Source organism: Athene cunicularia, assembly GCF_003259725.1.
Source record: "Athene cunicularia isolate RWA chromosome 6 unlocalized genomic scaffold, athCun1 chr6_part2, whole genome shotgun sequence".
NCBI lineage: Eukaryota > Metazoa > Chordata > Aves > Strigiformes > Strigidae > Athene > Athene cunicularia.
This window is the reverse complement of record NW_020799106.1, coordinates 1,253,744-1,277,475: the sequence shown is the minus strand read 5'-3', so window position 1 is coordinate 1,277,475 and position 23,732 is coordinate 1,253,744. Positions and strand designations below refer to the sequence as shown.

The 23,732-nt window shown below is 44.8% G+C and overlaps 1 protein-coding gene across 11 annotated transcripts; it reads left to right on the top strand.

Moving 5' to 3' along the window:
* The first annotated feature begins 3,242 nt into the window (after window positions 1–3,242).
* On the top strand, window positions 3,243–20,446 carry GPRIN2 (G protein regulated inducer of neurite outgrowth 2). Of its 11 annotated transcripts, none has more exons than XM_026851981.1 (5): window positions 3,243–3,539; window positions 8,826–8,916; window positions 15,577–15,671; window positions 16,814–16,980; window positions 17,661–20,446. In XM_026851981.1, exon 5 carries the CDS (start codon window positions 17,678–17,680, stop codon window positions 19,469–19,471), a length of 1,794 nt encoding a protein of 597 aa, XP_026707782.1. In that variant the 5' UTR covers window positions 3,243–3,539; window positions 8,826–8,916; window positions 15,577–15,671; window positions 16,814–16,980; window positions 17,661–17,677; the 3' UTR covers window positions 19,472–20,446. The 11 variants fall into 11 exon arrangements, with proteins under 11 accessions (XP_026707782.1, XP_026707778.1, XP_026707776.1 ...); XM_026851977.1 differs by having other exon boundaries at window positions 3,243–3,686; window positions 16,846–16,980; XM_026851975.1 differs by having other exon boundaries at window positions 3,243–3,686.
* The last annotated feature ends 3,286 nt before the right edge of the window (window positions 20,447–23,732 follow it).

The window sequence follows — 23,732 nt, the reverse complement described above, 5'->3', positions numbered from 1 at the left end:
AGACAGCACATTGTTCCTGGAGGGCTACATGATTGTTGTGGACTCGGACACATTCCAGAAATGCATTAAGCTAATATCTGCCTGGTTGCAGGTGCAGTTTCACTGGCTTAAGTGCCTTTGAATCAACAGACAGCAAGTATCAGCCTTCCAGGGTTTGCAGATAGAGCCCCCAGACAGGGATACGAGCAAATTGCAAGCAGCGTGTTTTGAGTCAGCTCAGAAAAGCACCTCCAGCAGGGCTCTCCCCCACTGCGGGCACTCGCTGGAACCTGCCTCCTCAGAGAGCAGCTCTGCCAGCAGCTGAGCGCGGGGGCTCAGGGCTGATGGAGGAGTTCAGCCACCGTGGCCTGGGCAGGTCCAAGTCACCCCACCTGGCATGAAAAAGGTGCTAGGGATGGCAGCAGTGCAAGGAAAGGGGGTAGGGTTATAAATGGGAAGGGGGAGAGGGGGCTCTCAGTACAAGTTTGTAGGTCTCTTATGAAGGAACCAAGAGATCTGGGTGGTTTTCCCACCCCACACCCTCTTCTGACGAGGGGTAGCTGGCCAAAGTGCGCTTAGCGAATTTTAAATTGGACGGGGGGCTTCTGGGCTTGGATTGGGCTGCTTCTCTCTTGGATGTGGATGCCCTGACTGCCTGGATGGAGGCGGGGTGACCAAAACTGGCCTGCGGGCCTGAGAGCTCTGCCCAGCGGTGCCCTCCAGCAGGCAAGCAGAGCTAGCTGCCCTGCCTCACAGGAGGTGACTCAAAGTCAGGGGGCTGACGGCTTGCTCGCTTCTGATCTTCAAGCACCCAAATCAATAAACAGTAAGTTTGAAAGCTCTTTGCCATGGCTGGGCATAGGACTTCAATCAAATTAAACACATCTCACATGTTTAAACCCTGGGTGGAGTTCTCAGGAAACATGAATGCTAGTCAGGCTGAGCAACAGCAGCAGAACGGTTCTGCAAAAATCCCATTGAAAAACAGTGTTTCCCTTCATCCCAAAAGAAATCCATCATCATTGTCTGGATTTAGCCTAATGTGCCGTAGACTATTGACTTCTCAGTTTCCTTTAACCGTCAACTACCTTAAAGAAAGAGTCAGAATATAGTCTCCAAATATGAATTTGAAACATCTTTACACCCTTTCTCATTAAATGTAAAATGAAAAAGTTGCATGCCAGCTGCATCGTTATGGATGCCCAGATGTGTAACCTGTTGAGGTAAAAATAGGTCACCAGCATCTTTCAGTAAGCACATTCTGACGCTTTTAGTGAAAATAGTCAACCTAGCTGGACATACTAAATCCAGAACAAGAGAGCTGTGCAACTTCCTCCTGTAGAGGGTTAAAAGAAAAAGAGAAACTCCGTATTATCCTCACATTGTATCCTTTATATGTTCTCGGGACATCATTTGGGCAACCTGGGACAAGTTTGGAAGATGCGAACGATGCTGGAATAGCTACGAGTGCCAGGCGTGTGGCTCCTCACGCCAGGCAGAGGTCTTGTGCTGGAATAAGAAAGGAAGCAAAACTCTGTGGAGTTGTCCTCTCCCTGCAGCTCCGTTGCAGTCCTGTGCTGCTGGGGGGACAGTTGCCTGGGCCTGATCCTGGGCTTCCAGAAAGGCTGAGAATGCTCTGGAAGGGAAGGCTCCAGGAACTTGTTTCCAGCCCTGCAGGAAGGATGCACAAGGTCAGCACAAGCAGCTGACTGCAAGTGCCTAAAGTAAAATAAAGCAGCCGGAAAGCTGCTGCTGACCCCCGCGTGGCTGTTAACCCCTGAAACGCTTCCTGACCTGTGGCCCGAGGGAGCGATTGCTCTGTGAGTGTGTGTGGGGGGGTGTCTTAGGAACAAAGCCTGGAAGCACATAGAAAATGATGGGTTTTGCAGCCCCGTTTTGAAGACTCAGGGAGCAATCTTGTGTTCTAAAAGCATCGGGAGGGGGGTCTTGGTCTTCCTCTCCCAGCTGAGCTCGGCCTGATGTGGGAGTACTGGGTGAATATTTAGGAATAAAGTGAGAATGAACTGTAAGTGTTTTACAGGAAAGGTACTGGCTCTTTCCTGAACAGAAAGAAAGAGGACTTGAGTTATTTCCTTCTCCTTGCCCCATCAGAGATCCAACCAGCCTGCCTTGTGTGAAGCTTTAAATGGAGGGGAATAGGCCAGAAAGAAATAAAAGCAGCTCACGCTGCAGAGACAAGGAGTGGTGCCTGGGAAAGGACCGAGTGTAGCGGCTGATAAAAGCGAGTGAAAGAGGAGATTCTTGACAGAAACAGGCCACCATGGATGGGGGCAAGACTCTACTGGCCACATCTGTCCTTGGCGTTGCCCAGTGCACCGTGGGTCGCACCTGGCAGCTCAGAGGGCCGGGGATGCCTGTGTCCTTGGGGAGGGACAGGACAGGGGATGCTCCCCCCAGCACCCTGGGACCTCACCAGTGCCCTCGGGGGAGCCCCCACGTCAGGCCAAGTGCGAGGGCATGGTGCTGCCTTCACACCTGTGTGCAGGGAGGGCCAGGCTGGCCGCAGCCGCCAGCAAGTTGGGGATCCCCCGTGGGGCGTGGGGGCACTGTGGTGGCACTGTGGTGGCACTGTGGTGGCACTGTGGTGCAGTGGGCAGCCTGTGCCAGGGCAGGAGGGAGGGCAGCTGCTGGTGCTAAAGCACCCCGATGCGTGTGCTGATACGTACTTCTTAAAATTCACTTTGGTTCAACTAAGATTTGGTTTAGTATGTGGAAATAGGTTCTGAAAAATGACTTGCAGTAGAAAATTTTTCTAAATTGTGTCCTGTCGATGATAAACTAGATAACTATTTGGGGCATACTGCTTTTTCCATTTCTTCCTACGCAGCACAAACAGTGTCACTCTTTTCAGTCTATGGGGATGTCCTTGCTCCTAGTCCATGCCTATACAATTGATGCATTCTGTGTTTTGGGGGCTTTTTGTTTGTTTTTTTTTTCTGATCATTCGGAATTACCCGAAGCAATGGGTGTTTCCTATTGGTGACTTCACATTTACATGAGGGCAGAAATTGGACTCAGCCAGGGTGGCTTGGCCCAGGTGCCAGTTCCTTCGTATACCTTTTATAATTTTTCTTTTTTCTCTTATCACATCTATTCCTCCCCCCCTGCTCCTCCTCTTCCTGCCCCTCTTTGCCTCCCCTCCCTGTGCTTCCCTGGCGGCACTGCCGGCTCTGCACAGGCCCAGTTTCTCTAATCAGATGAAGCTGCAGGATTATCTCTCTCCCTCCCTCCCTCCTAGGCTCCATTTTATTTCCTCTCCAGCCAAGGGGGGAGGCAGGAAGGGGCGTCACGTCTGGGCATAGGAAACCCCATCTCCCAGTCTCCTGCCTTTGATGCTCTCTGACAATCCCTCCTCCTTCCCCTTATCATATGCTCACCTTAGTGTCAACAGCATCAGGCGGAGCAAGGAGCCCAGTTTCTAAAGGAAATCTGAACTCTTTTGGCTTTCATTATCCTCAGATTTCTGAGCATCAATTTTAAATAGTCTCTAAGTAACTTGGACAGTGGAGCTGGATGTGCAATCTCTGAGTAGGGGGAAGGTAAGGACCACCGAGGTCATGTATTGCCCGTTCTCTCGTCTCCTGTAAGGACACCGAGGCCTCTCCGTTTTGCCAGCAGGTCTTTGAGAGTAACAAAGCAGATGAAGGGAAGGGAGAGGAGCTGCACAGAGACAGACCCAGGCTTCTGTAAGTGCTTTGTTGGCAGCAGGGCGTTGATAGCTGGACTGAAAAGCCTAGAAAATGGTAGTTTTCTACTAAAATGATGCGAATTATGGCTCTGAGCTTTAATTTAATTTCATGTAGTTCTGCAGAAGGTGAGTTTTTTGTGCTGGTGTCTTTCACTTAGATGTTTATGTATTTGTCTTTTAGCAAGTGTTTCTAGAATAGACTTGTCACTGTTTCTTTGGGGGAGAAACCCCCCCATAATCCCATTCATTTTATTCCTCCGCACATCACGAAGGTGCTTTTTGATTATCTTTTATGTGTATGTTGGGTTGCTGATACTGAAAAAAAGAGTAAATTGTATTGCTTTAAATTGTTACCTTTTAGTACCGATCTGCCAGAGAATGGTTTCTCTTATTTTTTCCACTATGTTTACCACATGTTTTTTAAATTCTCAGGAAGTTAATATCCAACACTAGAGAAAAACTGAGGAATATTTCAATGCCTTCTGCATACCAGCTTTGTTTTACACTCTTCTTTCTTAGATAAATGATCAATCACTGTTTAGAATGACTGATAAAATTTTCTTGTTAAACTAAAACATGTCTTTTCCAAAGTCAAAGAGTTGATTTGGGTTGGCTTTTTACTATCGTTGGAGTAAATGTAAATCAGAAGCCATAGTAGAAGAGTGGTTTGTGCACATGTTGTAGTTTATAACTTCCTATGATTAAAAGTAAGAATTTGTGCTGATGCAATTCTGGATTTTGGGTGAAGAGGTTTAAAAGGGAGAGGGAGAGCAAGCAGTAATTTCTGTTTAGAGAACTCTAAGCATGAATGGTGATTGGAAAGATAACCACTGGATAAATATATTTTGTAAGATGTTGATTTTGTGCATGAATAAGATGGACCATATAAAGATCAAAATCTACCTCTTTTCCAGTGATTCATGCTTCAAAGTAATCATTTGATACAGAAATACTGGTGATTTCCTTGCGCTAAGACACTGATTAAAGCTTGCAAATAGTTGTTTACATGTTTAAGGTTAAGCATATGAGTGAGTGTTTGCAGGACCTAGATTACAGTAAGATCTGAGTTCAGAGACCCCTGCATGGAGTCTTTGTGTAAAAGAATTAAGTTTGGGGAAGGTTTCATTTAAGAGGGAGGACGAGATGAGGGGCTTCATGTTTTCATGTGGTGGCTCAGTTACTCTGTAAAACACTTTTCTCCGATTATAGGGGTTTGTTGATTTTTACCATCCAGACATTTTATCTTAACTGTACTCTAGAGAGAGCTGCAATTGCAGTTTAATTTATCTGACAATCATCTAGGGCTGCATAAATAACAAGAGCAGTAAACTGCATATAGCCTTGTGATGTCTGCGCTGGTTTATAATACCAAAAGTGATAATTCCCCATTAAATAACCATACCAAGTCCACAGTTTTCCTTCCACGGTAAAACTACACACATTCAAAATACACTTGAAAAATAAGAGTATATGGGGGAGGATGGAACAGACAGAAATTATTACTGATGATCATTAGACTTCTGAAGTTTAATTTTCTTTCCGTTAAGGTCAATGACAAAGGGTAAATTGGAGGGAGCTTTCAAACACCCCAGCTGAGCAGAGGGATTTTTTGTGCCAGCGAGGTAATGTGACATCTGTCTGCAGACTGGTTCGTTCTGTGCAGGACAGCAGCAAAATCCTCTTCCTTCTTCAGCAACTCTTCTGGAGATTGAAGAGGCTGAATTCTCCATTCCTTTCCCCTGTAGTCAGTGTTTTGAAATGAGGATGGAGTGTACTTGGCTGGTCCCCTGTATTTGGATATTTCAAGGTGTTAAACAATTTGCAGGAGAATGCAGCCTAGGAGAGATACTTTCAAAGGCTGAGGAACTAGACAGAGAGCTGTTAATGGTATTTATTGTTTTTCTGTGTTCTACAAGTATATTTTTCAATGAATCAGAAAAAGTAAAAATCTTATTTTTCTTATCATATGCCATAGTTTTACTGTGGAAGTGACCCCTCAAGTCATCAGACAACTCTCTTACAACAAAAGGTTGTATCTTTGGCAGATGTATGTGATACTTCATTGCTTGTAGTCCCAAACCATTCTGGCCGAAGACAACAGTACAGCAAGAATCATAGGCTGAAAATATTTTTTTCCTCCCATTTCCTCAGACCCTGAGCAGTACCATAGGGTTTGTGGGCACTGGCCTTTTGGTTAATTCTTGCAGTTTCATTGTACAATAGGAAGAGTTTTTTTTAACTTGTGTAAACTGTAAAGCTGTATGTATGTACAGTATCATATCTGAAAAGTCTTTGGGCTGTTAAAATTCTGGCAGATCTGAATCAGCCAAACCCTTAATAGTCTTTTTTTGACTTGGGGGGAGGATGGTGGGTGTTTCAGTGGCGAGAGTGAGATCTTTTCTGTAAGAGCAAAAAGAGGGGGAAAATGAAAATAAATGTTGGAATACATGGTCGAGAATATCTGCACAAGGGATACAATGAGAAGGAAGCAAACTGAGAGATACTAAATGAGCCATTCTCTGGTGAGGATCATTTGATGCTGTATTTCTTACAGATGCATTATAACTGGTGAATTAATCTAAAGCTATGCAGCTGATAGTTCACATGTACGTTAAGAACTGTCCTTTAGGAGTATCCTCTGATTCCTTAGTGGATGGTGGGGAGGAAGGTGGTCTCTTTCCTTTAAAAAGCTGTTAAAGTTCTTCTGAATAAAGTTCCACTCAGAGGAATGACCTTTAGCAACAGAAATCACAAAAGATCACTGTGGAGCTGCTCGGGTGTCTAGACTCAGAGCACGGGAATAGGGAGATGCTAACTCAATGAAGTTGACATCAGCCAGGTCTGTGACAGTGTGGAGTTGAGTGTGAGCATTAAGCACGTGAGTTATATCCAAGTGCCATTCTGCACCAAAAAAGCATCGTAACAAAGATCACCTTAAAACTGGCCTGTCCCTGTGTGCATCTTTAAAGTAGTATGTCGTCTGAAATGATGGCTGAACTCTTGCGCGGTGTCGATTTAATGCAAAGCAGAGAAAGGAGCAGGAGTATTTCTCCATCTGCAGAGTATTTTCTAATTAAGCTTTAGCAAGGGCACACCCGAGTGTGCAGATGAAGGTGAGTGGGGTTGAGCAGTGGTACTATCTCCATTTGCTCTACTCTAGTCAACGGTGCACAAGACTGACAGAACCCGGTTCGTCTGAGATGAACTGAAAGATCCAGCTTCTTTTCAGCTCAGACTAAGCTAACCTGACATGGAAACTGGAGAGATGATGAATGTGCAAAGCCACCCTAACTCTTCTAAACTGGAAGTTTTTTAGACTTTTCAAATTATTTTATTGCTTTCTGCAAAGAATCTGCTAGGAGCATTCTGTTTGTGTCTGAACAGGGTGGATAAGGGAGTTTTGAAATGTCAAGGAAAAAGATACATCTTGTTTCAGCAGTTTTATTTGGTTCTCTATGGCCTCTAAGCTGTGGAAGGGGTGGGGTGCTTTTGTCGATTTAGTTACAAGAAAGTTGTTAACATTGAAAAGAAATTTTTGCAGTTCTACTGCCTCCTTCGTATGTATTACCTTGCCTGTAGAATACAGGGATCACTTTTGTCGTTCCTTTCAAAAGTCATTCCTGGTTTATCTTGTTTCAGTAAAAGGTACAGGTTCCAATAATCAGTTAAACAAATGATTTAATATGGCAAAATAGTTGCACATTCCAGCTTCTTTTGGGACTCAGGATGAGAAGCTGCAGGGAAACTTCTCATTGGTAATGACAGATAAAAGCACAGCATTGTAAAAAAAAAAAAAAAAAAAAAAAAATTGAATTGTTCCATTTGGAAGGGACCTTGGGAACTCATCTATCCCAACCTCCTGCTCAAAACAGAGACAGCTCTGAGGTCAGATCAGATTTCTTACAATTTTGTCCACTTGAGTCTTGACTATGGTCAAACCAATGTTTGAAAAGCAAAGAATTCCTGTAACAGAAATTTATTTATTATTGGCATCTTGTTGCTTGCAGTTAAGTGCAGACGCTTAAAGAGTTACCCTCTAGCTGCCCATGTCATACAGGCGGGATCTTCCTCTGCCCTGGAGATGACCAAAACCTTCACTGTCTTGCAGCTCTTGAGTTGTTCCAAATTTATATCTTAATAATTTCTGTTTCTGACATTATTAAATGTTAATACGGAAGTAGAGACTTGCAGATCATTTTGTGGTTGAGATTAACCAAGAGGAGGGGAAACTTGCTTGATTACATACAGCAGGGTGTAAACAGAAGTTCCTGAGGAAGTTCATGCACTCGGATTTGACTAAACATTTGCAATCTTCAGTCTGCTGCTTTACTGTGTCTTGGTTTTTCTCTCATTAAGGTCTCTGGTGTCAAACGAGCTTTGAAATAGCATCTTGTGAGCATGGGCTCTCCTCTAGCCAACCTCCAATGTTTTTCTTCTCTCAGTCCTGACAGAGAGATGCTCCCTTTCATCACGTTCAGATGTTTTCTGGAAACTGTAGATACTAGCTTCCCACATAGGTCAGGTCAGACTACAGAGTAATTGGGACAGTTGCTCTTTTGAGAGAGACACAGCACTCTGATATAACAACTGTTATCTATAACAAAATATCAAGTTTGAAAATGAAATTTATTCTTCCTAGTTCTTCCCATGTTTACATGGTTTCAAAACTAGCTTATATTGCAGTCAGACACTCGGAACTTTTCGCAACACTGTGAAACACAATTAGATAATTGGCTTTTTAGTCCTTTTCAATACTCGCTTGCCTATTTGTGTGTAGCACCACTTATCCCTCTGGATAGAGAATGTTTTTCAGCTTAAAGATATAAATGAAGATGTATAAAAGACAGCTTGCAGTGTGAACCAAAGACTTCTGTTTGTTGCAGAATCTCCCTGACAGTGAGATTTTCATTAAAAGTTCATCACAGTAAATAAAAGCTTGTGAGTGAATGCAACACTGCAGGACAACATGGTCTGCAGCTGTGACAGTTCTGCTTATAAAGGTGTAATGAATCTACTTATAATAAATCATTCTACTTAATATACCATGCATATACAGTATGCACATTATTAGCATGCATAGTATGTGTAATTTGAGAAATTCTATTAATACTGGGTTTATGTATTTGAAATCCTTAAGGTTACTCATCCTCACTTGATACTGGGATGCTGGAGGAGGGGATGCTTTAAACAGACGCTTCTGAGACATGAATAGAGTCTGAACTTTACTGGTAAAATGGGTTTTCTGCAGGTCCAACAAGAATTTCATGTAGAGATGCTCTGTTTATTTCTTTCAAACCAAATATGACAAAAGAAGGGCCAGAATACATTCTTCTCAATGTCTTATATTTAATATCTTTTATTCTGGGATTTCAGAGTGCTCTGCAATCATGAATTAAGCCTTTAACTACCTACATCAGGGGCTTCTGCATCTAATCCCTGAGTCACAGATGAATAAACTGAGTCACAAAGTGAATGACTTGCTCAAGGTCATACAGTATGTCAGTGAGCAGAGACAGAATTAGAAGGCAATTGTTTCCTCTTTCTAATTACTGAGCAATTGTTTTTTATCATCTAGAAGTCAGTTTTCTGTCAGTCTACAATCTAGAAGTCAGTCTTTTCCCTACCACTGCTGAGGGCAGCTTCTGGAGGTAGATGATTACCTTTTTTGAATTTTTCTTTTCCCCAAAGTTTTGTGTACAGTTCATAAACACTGTCATTTAAATAAAGAATGAAATGGATTTTTTTTTTTTGTAGTGTTCAATCACAGGGGAAAAGTAAGGGAATAAGAAATGAGGGTAGATTAGTAGATTTTGCTAGATAAATTGCCAGGGTTTTTTTTTAGGCTGGAAGTATATCATTTAAATATTACGTGTAGAAGAATGAACCACCTTTGATTGTTTTGCTGGGGCATCTTTCAGTCTGTAAATATTGTCTTTCCTTTACCCTAACAGAGATGTTTGGAGGGCTTCAGATTACTTTTACTCTTGTTTATGTCACCATCATTCCTCTTTGATGCCACTACAGGAATTGGCATCCTTCTCTTAAGGATGATGCGTGCCCATGGAAAGCTGGCTGTATCTAGTCAGTGTCTTTCCAGGCCGATTTGAGCTTGCTCTGTCTGACACTTACCTAGTTACAAAGCTTTGATCTCTGTCAGGTAACACTGAGCCCAAGTGAGTGAGATTTTCTGGGAGGCTGGGCTGTTGGACAGGGGCTCAGCTCTGCACCTTTGGCCACCTCCTTCCAGTCAGCACAGAGCACGTACACACCAACTGTCCCTTGGCTCCCATGGGTTGTGTGACAGAGCTTTAGGTGTCAGGTGCACGTTCACTTGTCAGGGTGGAATATCTCATTGCCCTTCTATTCAAAAGTAACTAACTACAGTGCTGAATCCTGAAGTTAAAGCTGGGATGTCCCTAGAGCAGGGAGGCTAAGCCAAGCTGAGTTCCTATCTTCCCTCTAAGTGTTGCTATTAAGCTTTCAAGCAAACAGCAAATACGATTATTTGAATCTTTTCTACCAAAACACATGAGTTTACAAGTAGATATTTTAATCACTTAGATTAGATGGAGCTTCTTGGATGTATAAACTGCTGGCCTTTTGGGAAAACTGCTTTAAGACTAGGTAGCTGTACTCCCTTGCTGTAAGATTGGAAGCAGGCTGTAAGTGGGTTTTTGGTTTTCTGTATGATTTTTAAGTTCGTGATGCTGTCACAAGCAACGGTGATTCACATAGTTTGCAGGCTTGGGCCTCTGGTGGGTAGAGGCTTGCTGAGCAAGCTATGGTCATGAGTTCTCGCAGAGTTCCAGATCAGGGGGTTTGCTTTGGGGGTAGTCTGCTCAGGACTGAAGAGTGGACCCAAAGAGGGAGCTTTGAGGAGGATAAGTCATTCAGCACCAGCCTGAGCCCGTCCCCTCCACACTGGTACGTGTGAGGGAATAGGATTTGATCCTCTGCCCTGAAGAGGAGAAGGTTCACTAGTGCTGTCTCTCTGAAATAAACCCAAGTGTAGATATCTCACTGCAAATTTTGTGCATTAAAGATTCATTCCTAAAGAAACTGTGGAATGTTTTTCTCACAGGACTTTTGTACTGCCAGTGGATATTGGTAGCCAGCAATTCTTAACAGCATAAACCTGGCAGCTGAATGAACAGTTTCATTTTGCATAATTCTTTCTTAAACCAGAAAGGCAATTATATTAATGTACCACTTCTGTAGGCACACACTGTTCACTGTAAGCGTGATTCTAGGTCAGTGTTGCCTGCTGTCATAATATTTGATGGGATGGATTTTTTGTTAAAGCCATAGCTGCTGAAAACAGCTGATTACATGACCATATCAGCATATTTCATTTGTAAAGAAAAAGTTTTCTTCTGACTGAAGAGATGAGCTTTAAAGAAGTGAGCTGTCAAATACTAACAGTGAACATCAAGCATGACTGTACAATATCTCATATTTTATCTCTGTCAGGTATATGTGTATAAAAAAAGGGGCCAACAGGAAAGGGGAGAGGGACTCTTGATCAGGGGGTGTAGGGATAGGATAGGGGGAATGGTTTTCAACTGAAAGAGGGGAGATGTAGATTAGATATAAGGAAGAAGTTCCTCCCTGTGAGGGGGGTGAGGCCCTGGCACAGGCTGCCCAGAGAAGCTGTGGCTGCCCCCTCCCTGGCAGGGCTCAAGGCCAGGTTGGACGGGGCTTTGGGCAACCGGGGCTGGTGGGAGGTGGCCCTGCCCAGGGCAGGGGGAGGTGGGACTGGATGGGCTTTAAGGTCCCTTCCAACCCAAACCAGTCTGGGATTCTGTGATTGTAGGGCAGCTTCTACACTGAGGTAGGGCTGTGTGCACATGGAGATTGTGGGAGTACTGTTATAAATTTCTTCTAAAAAAAGATCAAAATCCTAAGATATCTTCAAAGTCACTTCTGGGACAGATGATTAAGTAAAGAAAGGTGGCAAAGAGATGCGTAGTTGCCCAGTGCATCATGTGGTGCTGTCAGAACTACATCCCAACACATGCCTCCCTTGTGATAGAGTGCACCCCTCTCATTTCCCAATAGTTTATTTACAGCCCTGTGTGAATTCTCCTTCCTGGGAATTCAGTTAAAGTTGTCGTTAAAATATTGGTTCATACTTGTCAGGCTCTTCTCTCACGGCACTCTCATTTTAGCCTTTTTAATTTTGGAATTTAGAGTTCCCAGCTCCTCTTTCCTGGCTCAGACCCTACCAGGTCTGTGGGCTGTCCCTGCTATTTCTTAAAAGCAACTGCTCATTCTCTTGCATGACTTTTCGTATGCTGTTGGGATAACTGTGGACATAATGGCCTTGTCATTCTGCCTTGAGGTGAATGTATTGGCAAATGTTTGAATCTATTCACTTTCTGATGTGACAACTATTTTATTATCCCCTGGTGAGGTCAGTAGTGGCAAGGCTACCCGTGGTAACGTCAGCCTTTGGGGGAAGGTGTCTCTGCTTGGGTCCTCAGTGAGGAGATAGCTGAGGTTCATTACTACTCAGTACCAAGGGGACTTTTTCCTTTTCATCTTGTTGCCCATCAATGCAGAGAGATGCCCATCCAGTGTGCTCAGCTTCAGATGGGCAAAAGACAAAGTCTTCTAGAAAAGCCTGATAGACAAAGTGGTGATTAACAACGAAAGAAAAACTGTGACTGTTCAGTTTATATGTAGGTAGAACACACATGATGCATGCTTTTGCTGTGCTGCACACGGTCGTAACTCTTCTGCTCTCGTGTTTCCTAGCCTGTCTAATGTACTCCTCTTCCTCTGCCTCCAAGTGAATAACGGTTCTGGTGACATGCACCACTGTCAGCAGTGCTTCTAGTGGTGCAGAAGTGAAAAATAACCCCCTTCGTTTGCATACAGAGTATGCACTTGTCTCTCTGCATCCGATGGCGTTTGCAGATGGCCAGATCCGTCTATCCTGTCTGACACCTGGAAATATAAGATGACCCAAAATATTTGCAAGAGAGCATTAGCAGATTGAACTGAACAAGACATAGTTAATTTATAATGCTATTCCAACATGGAAAGCCTAAAGGAAGATGATGGATTAAAGGTTAAGTAATTGGGGTCTCAACCTGTTTCTATGTTAACCTCGTTGCATTGGTCCAATTGTATTTACAGAATTTAGAGAAATTCCTTGAAATTCCCTGATGGGTTCATGATACCTTCTCCCCTATTGTAACTTCTCTATTTCTTCCTTTCCTTTATACCTCACCAAAATAAAATAACAATTAAGAACACCAAAAAACCCCTAATCCCAGACACTTGAATCTCTAATCTTTTTACCGTGGCTAATCCTGTTTTGCCAATGGCTCTCAAGTGGTTGGACTCCCCTCACCCAGCAGTAGATGTTAGTGATTACTGTTAAGGGACTGTTCCTTTCGGGGGAGTGCAGTAGGGAGAAGCCATAGTACGAGTGTGTCAGTCTCTGTGTAAGTGCAAAACAGATCTTAACTGGTGCAAGTTACTGGTAATTCTCAATGTGGGCAAGCAGGGACAAGCTTTTAGACATGACCATACTTTTTTTGAGAAAAAAAAAAATTGCTGGTACGAGCCTCTCTAAAATGAGCATGGCTCTAAAATAAATGAATGTCATATTAGGTGATGTTCCTTTTTATGTCATTTTACCGTGGTAAACATCTGTCTTAGAAGTTCAGCTGTAGATGCCAACAAGGAAGACACATTGCTTAAAATCCCAGTCCCGAAGAGCACACAGCGTGAATATGCTGCATTGCTTCTGGTACCAAGGTAACTTGTCTGGTCAGGCAGAAATGAAGGTATTTCTGTATGTGCTGGCTCGTGTCCCAGGCAGGTGTCAGTAGTATTTATGGCTAAGTGACAGCTGCCCCTTAGATTGTCATTAAAGTTCTGTCATTTTAACCATAAACTGCTCTTGCCTTTTCAAATTTCTACCCATAGTGTTTGTAATAAGATTAAATAGTGTTAAGACCCTACATAGAGCAGCCTTCTATTCAAGTAAAACTTGTAAGTTACTTAAATCACACTATTCTCACATGTGTTTTTCTTGGGGTTTGGTGCTATTGCAGAAATTCTGTATTTGTCCTATGGAGCTGATTATTGTACAGGTTACCAACTGCTGGTGCACAGCGGGGCCAGATAATGCAGCTGAAGGAGCAAATTCTGGGCAGAAACCCTGCAACACCCTAACGCTGTGCCTTCTCTAGAAGGGCTAGTGCTCACCACGGAGGGTCCTGGTCAGCACCCAAAATTAAGAGTTATCCAAAACCTGGATCAAATCACCTAACTTCCAGATTCCACCCTTATATATGAATGCTCTCACCCCTGAAACTGGCTCTAATTTTTATCATTCTGCAGTCACATGCTGGTTTTGAAAGCCTAAAATGAAATATATGGGAAAAAAAACCAACACTTTTTTTATTTTATCATCAGCAAAGTGAAGGGTGCAACAGCCTGCAGTCACTATTACAAGTGTTGCTGCTTTGTGGTTTGACCATCACAGTTATATAAAGCAAAAATAAACTGTGGAAAACTTAGAGAAGTCTCTGGCACGGCGTGTATTTTGCTAGTAAGTAGTATTAAATTTTAAGTGGAAGTTCTCTTTGTCTCTTCCCAAGCTCTGCGACTAACTTGTATTGTTGGATGTGTCAGGCAATTCATACTGCATCACAATATGTTTAGTTACTGTAGTAACAGAGTCCTTAGGAAAGAGCATAGTCAGCGTTGTGTAACTTGCTAAGTTGTGGTGCAGATTTTTTTCTTGAAACTGCTCAGAAAGTCCTTTCCTGGGATAAAGGATCCAGCAGCTGTGTGACTTTTATGGCGTTTTGGAGTTTCTTTCTCTGCTTGTTGGAGGAAAGGCAAGCACGGCTGGATTTCTTTTGTTATTAACACATTGTCTTATGTTAATGTCCCACATTACTACACTCCTTATGAAAACCATTAGTTGTTTTGTGGATGTCTTGTTTATTGTATATCTCTTTTGAAGCCTGCCAATTCAGGGAAGGAAGCAAATACATAATGCAGGAGCTAAATACAATCATACTGAAATATCATGTGGTATTACAACGTTACATGAAAGCTTGCTCTATATATTGACACGATTGTGAGGAATTATTCCACTTTATATCCACTTGTGTTTGTTGTCAAAGTTGTAATTAAAAGTACATGCATGGAATACAAAAATACTGTAGAAATTTGGAATCATAGCTGATTTACTAGTGAATGTCTTTCAACTGATAACATGCATGATATTTAATATTCTAAGACTAAATTTATTAGTGCATTAAATAGGTCACAACTTTAATCATAAGTCATAGCAAAATACACATTTGTTGCTTTAAAGTAGTTCAGTGGAATTAATGAAAGCAGCCTAGATCCCCTCATAAGCTATCTGAAGCTAAGCCAAAAATAGTGGATGTTAATTCCATTTCTATCCTAATCCTTTCTCTGCTTGTCTAACAATTTTCTATATATTCATAGCAGGGTATCTGCCTCAAAGTTCATGCTTTCTTGTTTGTGCATTCAGGTGCAGATTTCCTTTGAACTTCCAAAAGAAAATATCCCAGAGCAACTCAGAATCTACAATAGGTATTTTTAAATAAAATTACTTTCCTATAAGTTACGTATTTACTTTTTAAAAAGCAAAAGCAGTCTTCTCTGCCCCATGTGCACAAAAAAGTTGTTTCAGATCCCTGAGTACCCACTGTCAGCTGTGTTTATGTCCATGTTTCGTGTTGGTAATCCACTCCTGACGAGCTGATTCACAGAATACAATGGCATTGCGGGACTGTGAAATTAGAGAGGCTCCGTGTTTTAGGGTTGGGGGCATTTTTTTTTGGTTGTTTTTAAAAAAAGTTTGTCCCACCATTCTTGGTACCTGCCCCCAGCCCCTCCCTGGTATACGTGTTGGTGTAACCATGGAGCCACCTCTGCTTCCTGCCCCTTCTCAGCAGTGACCAGGGCTGAGCCTGCGTGACCTCGGGTGGGACATGCAGCACCGCCAGTGTGTGTACACGCAGGGTTGGGTCTTCTCTGGAGGGATGTACATGTACAGGTAAAAATCTCTGTGTACCCTGGGGAATCAGCGCCAGCCCTGCACGTGTGAAATGCACAATTTGGGAAGATGGGTATGGAATTGCATGCCATTTCCAAAGTCTGAGGTAGAAAGACACTGCATGTGCAGGTTTGCTCTACGTTTATGCCCCTAGTAGGTTAGTGTTTCTGCAGAGGGGAGTGGTCTTCTGCTTCTTCTCTGTGCTGACATTAGTTATCGGTGTGGCTGGATTGATGATTTGATTAGTGAGAGCTAAGCCAGTTTAAAAAAAAAAAGAAAAATCAGGGTCAGCTAGCTGATGTTTGTGACACACCTGCGTGCTCCGTGAGGCTGCGGTGAGACGCTGTGGTAACGCCTGGCTGCAGCAGAGGTGAGGAGAGGCCGGGTCTGCCGGCCGCTGATTTGTTCTCCAGCCATCACCTCAGTGCAGAGCTCCATCGGGCTCAGGGCCCTGCCTCTGCCAGCTGGGCAAAAGGTGCTGGTTGTGTCAGAGCTCAGAGGTCTTCCCCGAGTGGGGAAAAGGAGCAGGAAATGGAGGGGGGAAGCAATAGGTGGCCTAGAAATGGGGAAGTGTTCAGGCTCTCTGAGAAAATATAACTTTGGGTTTCAATACAACAGAAAAGCACATTATTCTAAAGGAAGCTGATTCATCTTGCTTGAACAGGGCTTTGTTTTCTTTTTTACCTTTTTTCCCCCCATCCTTAGCTATGTCCTAAAGGTGAAATGCTGTTTTACTTAACTAGTAATTATTCCCATTGTTTTTAAGGTCCAAAAGTCAATAGGGCAGTTGTTACTGTGCTAGCATGGAACACTGGTCTGCCTGAGCAAAGATGCTCAAATGCTGTTGCTGGTTGGGATGTTATATGTATCTGTATGTGTGGAGTATCTGTAGCATTGACCCATGTTTGGTCTTTATTTCAGCTGCAGTTGGAGTCGATGTGGGTGAGGCAAAAATAAATTTCTTCAGACTTCTCTTTAAAGGTTTCATTGCAAACATCACACTGGATGTTGTTTTCAGTGATGTCAGTATATCTAGAGTGTTTCATTCGTGCGTGTTTCTTCACATTCAGGTGATGAATCAATCTCAACTGGCATCCCCCAGTCACAGAGATTTCTGCAGCAATGCTACATAAAGCAAATAGAGGTCTGGGTATCTGTGTATAAATACATAGTTGAACCTCGTCACTTTGTGAGAAAGCTCTTCGAAGTCTGCACAGCCTTATATCACCCATAACAGATGCGTTTCACGCTTTCCACCTGAGACTCCGTATCTGTGACTGAGGATTTCCATTAGTAATGCTGTTTCATCTCAGTGTGTGTGAGAGCCTTTGCAGGTGTTATCTTTTAAAGAGATTAATTGTAAGGTCTTCACCTTGCAGACAGCTGTGCTCTGGCCTTTAATCCTATTGACTCCTTCCAGCTCTATGTGGCAAACTACATCCATATGTGGAGGGGGCTGCAGGATAGAGAACATGCTGGAAGAGGTGACTGAAGTGGTTTAAAACTCACTTTCCTGGTTCTTGCTTCTCTTCTAAGTGTTGAGTGAGATTTTGTGAGGGTTTTTGAAAAACATGCAGAAATACATTGGTAGCCAGCCTGGCAAGAAGTGATTGCTTTTGACTGCAGCTGCACTCGGCAGTGCCTCTAACCCAGGAATCTGAAATTTCATTTCTGGGAGAAAAGATGCTTTTCTGTTATCTGTAGATGCCACCAGCCTGTGAAAAACCCTTTGCGGAAACTGAAAATTAAAACTTGCCAGTTTGAGTACACAGAGACATTTTTTACAGTGCTTTTTAGAAAGTATTTATGAACTGTGAGAAGCAAGAAGCCTAGGCAGAAGGTCAATAGAGATCGTAGTTTCCAGTGTGTACATTTCCTTCTTAAATTGCTTCTTTTTCTTCTCCACCATTTCTTGCAGATCTCTCTTGTTTGCCATGTCAGCTGACAGCCACCAGCTCCACACTCATTCCTACCAGGACTCACTAAGTTCTACTTGTCACGGTCTCTTGAATGTCAACAGTCACCCCCTGTCAAAGAGCTCCTCAAGTCTGGCCTGCACTGGGCAATCAGGTGTAGAGGAAAGGCAAAGCAACAAACAGGAGCTGAAGAAAAGCCACAGTAGCACCATCTGCCACACGCTGGGAAACAAGAGTGATGCAAGGAGTGTGTCGAGTCCTGGAGGGTCCTTGTCGCAGCCTGGGCTGATGGCACTTGGATCAGTGGTCCAGACCATAAGCAACCAGTCAGGCAGTGACAATTCACAGAGCAGAACTAAGTCGACAAACCGTTTTCTTATTGCTGAACAGTCGCCAGCATCCCAGGAATTGGACACTAAGATGTGTGTGAAGAGCAGCACTGCTGAGAATGTTCCTTCAGCCTGTGTTGTCCACCAGCAAAGCATGTGTAAAATGGAAGAGTCAGGAACTTCACTTCAGCGAAGCCACTCAGACCTAACTTGCAGTTGCAAACAGCAGACTTGTGTCACTTACATAGAAACCAGTGCTACTCACTCCAGCCTAAGCTCTTCTAGCTCCACGCATTGTCCACCAGTGGCTAGGATGTCTTTCCAAACACAGAGATATGGATCAGAAACAAATGAAAATACATCTCACTATCAAAACCTTGTGACTCATCTTCCAGTTGTACCTAGAGAGCAAAAAGTACCCACGAATAGCTTTGACAGCAGTGGTATTCCACGTAACACTACTCTTTACACAGATCCTGGAACATTTCACACTGCTGTTCTAGGACCCCACCTGCCTGGAGGTGGTTTCTCAAACAGGACGATGTTCAACCACACCACTGGGCTTATTCATGGTGGTCTGATTTACGGTAATCTTCCAAACTCTGCGTACTCCCCCATGGTGATGTCAGTTCATAACAATTCTGCAGGGCCCTGTAATATGAGGCATAGCCCCTGTGTGAAGGTAGATGCCACCATCCCCGCCTACTGCCACTCTTTACCCATACCATCCATACAGCTTGTTCCACAGTTGGTCTGCTCGGTTAGTGAGTCGGGAAAAGAGCAGGCAGCACCTGGCTATTTTAATTCCTTTTCTACTTCAGACATTCTGACATATCCTAAGCTGGTGTCTTCGGTAAGTGAATCAGGCCTCGATGCCAAGAAAGTCCTGAAGTGCTGTAACATTCCTGGAGAACATGCTCAACACTGTGCTCAGCAGGAGGGAGCTCCTCCAGAAACAAAGACTGCCTGTGTTGCCTTTAGTAGCCAGCAAGGTGCAGACATGGTAATGACAACTAAGGATATGTGGACTATGACCTCTATGAATGATTTAACCAAAGGACTGAAACCAGCTCTGGAGCATAGAGACGCTGAGGTACAAACTCTTCCGACCATGGAATGCAAATCTGTGGCAACAAGCCCAGCAGCTGCAGCAGAAGGTCACTCACATGTGTTCCCAGAAGTGAACCTGGAGCAAGACCTGGAGGGCTCAACATCCCCAGTACGTGAAGTGAGATGGGATGATGAAGGAATGACATGGGAAGTGTATGGGGCATCTGTGGATCCCGAAGTCCTTGGGTTAGCCATCCAAAAACACCTCGAGATTCAAATAGAACAATTCCAGACAGAGCCTGCTCAGCTGGCTAGGAAAAGTAACGAGGAGCGATCTTCTGATAAAATGGGGAAAAAAAGGCCACTCAGAACAATGATGCATTCCCTGAGATATCCCAGCTGCTGTGCTTGTTCCAGTACTGCGGTGGAGTGAGCACAGCTGCAGGATCTAGGACAGCTGTCCTGCTTTTAAATTGTAAATAAGTGCTGACTCTTAAGTGCTAACGGAGTATGTGTGGACGATCCACTTCAGGTTAAGTGGGAAAAGTTCCGTGCCCCTCAAATACACATCAAAGCAAGGAAAAATCCGTGCTTGGGGCATAAAATAGAGAACATAACTATGTACCTACATTATGCCACCTAAATGCTCTTGACTGTATTTAACGTAGCACTGTTTTATTCTTCTATTTTAGTTTTGTATCATATTGTAAGGAATAAGATTTCTTTTCTAAATGACCCATCTTTTATAAATAATGACTCTTTTCTGTAATTTAATAATTTAGTATTTAATTTAATAACTTTAATCAGAGTTCTTAGCTTTCAATCCTACTCCCTTCAGTTGTTTTGGGAGCTAGTTTGCTGTTCATTTACAATAATTCTGGCTACAAGCCCACTTTAACGGCAGGCTAAATGACAAAGTAGTGTAATGCTACATGACAAAGAATTGTAACTTTTGAGACATAACTCTGTGAAGTAATTTCGGTCTTGCTAGTCTGAGCTCTTCCCTTTGAAAGCTGATCTACGGTTGGAGGATGCTCCTGCAACTCTCAAATTAGTTTGTAGCTGTGAGGAGTTACACTCTCGATATCCAGAACTGATGTTTACCAAGCGATTGACACAAATGTACAGTATTACCAAAGATGACTCATGTAATGTGAATTACTTATGGAATACTTGTTTTAGAGACATGAACAAAAGCTGTTCAAATTAGTCTGTCACACTGTCGTACTCTACAAAGCAGAAGCAGTTTTGTTTTGCTTTATATTAAAAGTAATTTCCAGTGACTTTATTTATGTGCTTCTATCCTCAGTAGCAGTTATTTTGTTGTTGCATAAACCACGGGCGACACTTCGGATGTGACCTTCGCTTGTCCTGTGTTCCCTGTCTGGGCTGACCTCAGCCTCCTGCGTTGTTGTTTTGTGCCATGGTGCTTAACGGCAGGGGATCAGGTGGGACCACCTGACCACACTGATGGACCAGTGACACCAGTAACATGGGGCCTCCAGGGCAAACTTCCCGGTGATTCCTGCCGCTCGCAGGGCAATGAGGGGGCAGGAGCGGGGCGGGGGGTGCAGCTGAGGGGCTCTCCACAGCTGAGAGCCGCATGCCAGGGGTGCTGTGGGCTCTCTCGCCCCGGGTCGGCCCGCAGTCTTTGCAGACCACTTGCCTCCGGCTTCCTGCTGCCCGAAAACACCTCTGAGTTGCTACAGCCCGGATCCCGAGCTGGCTCTGCTAAGGATGGCCCAGATCTCACCCTTAATTCACAAGTTTTGCTGGAGGAACCCCTGCCCTAGAGCAAGCTTATCTTCCTCCCAGATGTAGTTTAAGAGATTGGGTGTTGCACAGCGGGGCCAAAAGGCCCCAGGGAGCGACGCTGCTCCATGCCCACGGCCCTCTGAGACAGGAGCAAGCGGGGAGGGACACGCAGTCAGTGCTCTGTACCCAGCTGTCGCCAGAGGTGTTTCAGGGGCAAAAAAGCACCTCCACTGTAAAGAGAGGGGAATGTATTTCCTCCTCCTCACTTCTCTGCTTATAGCCAGTAAGAAATAATGGCGAGCTGGACTAATGGCATTATTGGATAGACTTTTAGTCTTTTAAATCCAAAGCAGTAACGACTTGTCTGGGGATGTGCTGAGGTAAGAGGCCTCCTGGAAGGATGTTACTCCCCGTAAAGATGGAATAAGAAAAGCTGTGTGGCTTTGCTTAGGAAAAGTAACATGTGGTGAGTTTGGGATGGAGCAGAATCCTGGAGCAGAGACAAGCCCCAGGAGCTCCAAAGAGGGAGCAGGGCCGGGTGCCCTCCAGACACTGCTGTAGCCCCCTCCCTGAGGAGCTTTTCCAGCTGTGAAACTGCAATGCTAATCCTTCATTACCATCTGTTCCTTTCCGACATGTTGAGGTGATTAATTTGTCGTCTTAAGCCCCTTGAAAATGAAAGCAGTCTATTAGTGCTAAGTAGTACTGTTAATTGGCGAGAGAGAAAGAGGCAGCATGAGGGTTTAGGAGTTGGAAATAAATGGTTGTAATCAACTCCCACAGTACCAGTTAAATAACCTGATGGAACTTGCTGCGTCAGTCACTTGTGTCTTTCCCTTTCAGGGGACTTTCTCTTAAGAGTGAAATGAGTTTTGATTTGTAAGTTTGATTTCTTTTCCCTCCATTCAGAACGATGGATCTGAAATGAAGGACACAACGTGTCTATTGAGCTTTTTTCCAAAGCTTTGTTATTTATGCAGGTCACAAGGTCCAGCTGACCCTCTGCAAATACGGAGAATCTAAGGCCTGTGCACGGAGCCCTGGGCTGCTGGTGCCTGCCGAGGGAGGCAGCCTGCTGAGGCCACTTTCTGCTGATGCCGGAGTGGGGGCTTGGCTCTCCCCTGCCCTGCTACGGGGGGCAGCTCTACAGAGCCCTGTGGTCTGTAAAGGGGGAGCTCTGTGGGTGACCTGTGGCTTAGCGAGAATTTTGTTCCTTTTCTCACTCAAAAAAGAAACTTGCAGCCAAAAATTCTGCTGGTATAGAACGAGATGTGCTCCTTTTTCACCGCTGCGAGCCCAGATGAGTACACCCGTTTTCTGCGGGGCAGCACCTCCGCCCCCAGCAAAACCCCCGCTGCAGAGCCCCTCCTTCCTCTGGGAGTTCCTTCGCAAGACGGAGCGCGTGGTCGCTCGTGGTCTGCATCAGCGAAGGGAATGGTGCATATCCTGTGCCGTGGCCACCCGGACGTCCAGCTTCCACCTCTCTCAAGCTGTGCAAGTGCTGGGTCTTGAGCCGACAACCACCACACGTACAAGGGCCAATGTGTTCAGATAGCAGAGGACTAAGCTCTAGCTTGTAAGTCTTTAGAAGCATTAATCCTATCTAATATGTGACCTAAACAGATGTCATCTGTCTTATTATCAGCCACTTAGATGACATGTTAAGGAAGCTTAGAAAACCAAGGGGGAAGACACAAGGAAGGAGACGATGCTGCAGACCTCCATCCCTTCCAGCCACCTCCTGCTCGGCCGCGGGCAGAAACGACAACTCCAGCCACAGCAGTGTGCAGGTGGCTCCGCGGGGTAACGAAGGAGAGATTTTGTCTCCCATGGTGTTAAAGGGAGCGTAATGGAATGAATTTGGGTCAGTCCCTCCGGCAGGATTACATTTCCTGGCTCCACCTCCGCAGCGCACAGCCCGCCCGTGCAGCCCCGCTCTTCCCCCCCTGCATTTTCCAGTCCCTGCTTACCCCCTTCTGCAAAGCAGAGACGGGGTCACCGCTCCCCGAGCAGTGGATCTTACTGGAACACCCTTCTGTTTGTGTTTTTCAGCACACCAACTGCTGACGGGCGGCTCTTCACAGTGCGTGAAGGGCGCAGCACCCTCCAGGCCTGGGTGCCGTGCTCTGGCCTCTGACAAGCCTCCCGCGAGGGGACGCGGGAGCGGCGGCCACGCACCCGGGCTGGCAGGGCCCAAGGCAAACGGCCTCCCTCCAGGGCAGAGCTGGCAGCTGCAGGGATTGCCCCGAGGCCTGCAGTGGCGACTCTTCCGTACTTCCATACCCTGCTGCCTCTGAGAGACGCTGCTGCCGGATTGTGAGTCTGCCTTGGCAGCCTTGCTGCACCGCTGTCAGTGCCGCACTGGATTTCCCCTCTAACAGGCAGCGTTGTGCACATCAACTGTGTGCGGAGTTGCAGGACAGAGAAACGATACTACGGGGTGCTTAACTTGGAAGTTATCACAACTGGCTCTCTCCAACTAAATTATTGCAGTTATTGAAGGGGAATGGATGGTCAGAAACATTCTTTAAGAACATGTGCATAAACCCCATTAAATTTCCTATAAATTCAGCGCAGCAGAGAACATTCCTCACGTTCGTTGTGTTTCGGGTGGTGCAGAGTGGTCCAGGCTGGCAGGGCAACACCGAAGGACGCAGGAAAAGCTTCCACTCCTATACTGAGGCTCCTGTTTCCGCGGTGTGAGGAGGGATGAATCCCGCCCTGCCCTTTATTCTCACACTGCAGCCAAGCAAGGAAAAGCGTCTCTGAGTGTACACGAGGGTCATCAAACACTTTTGCCAAATTCGAGGCAAAGCCAAGCTTGCCACCTCCGCCGACGCGTTCGCCTCCTCTTTGCCTTGCCGCGAGCGGAGGGTGACCCGGTGTTGTCCCAGTTCTGCAGCAGGACGGGCGGCCCGTGGTGGCCTTCGACACTCCCC

Excerpts from the sequence above, each read along its gene's own strand:
- GPRIN2 (XM_026851983.1), top strand. The coding sequence starts at position 17,678 with ATGTCAGCTGACAGCCACCAGCTCCACACTCATTCCTACCAGGACTCA.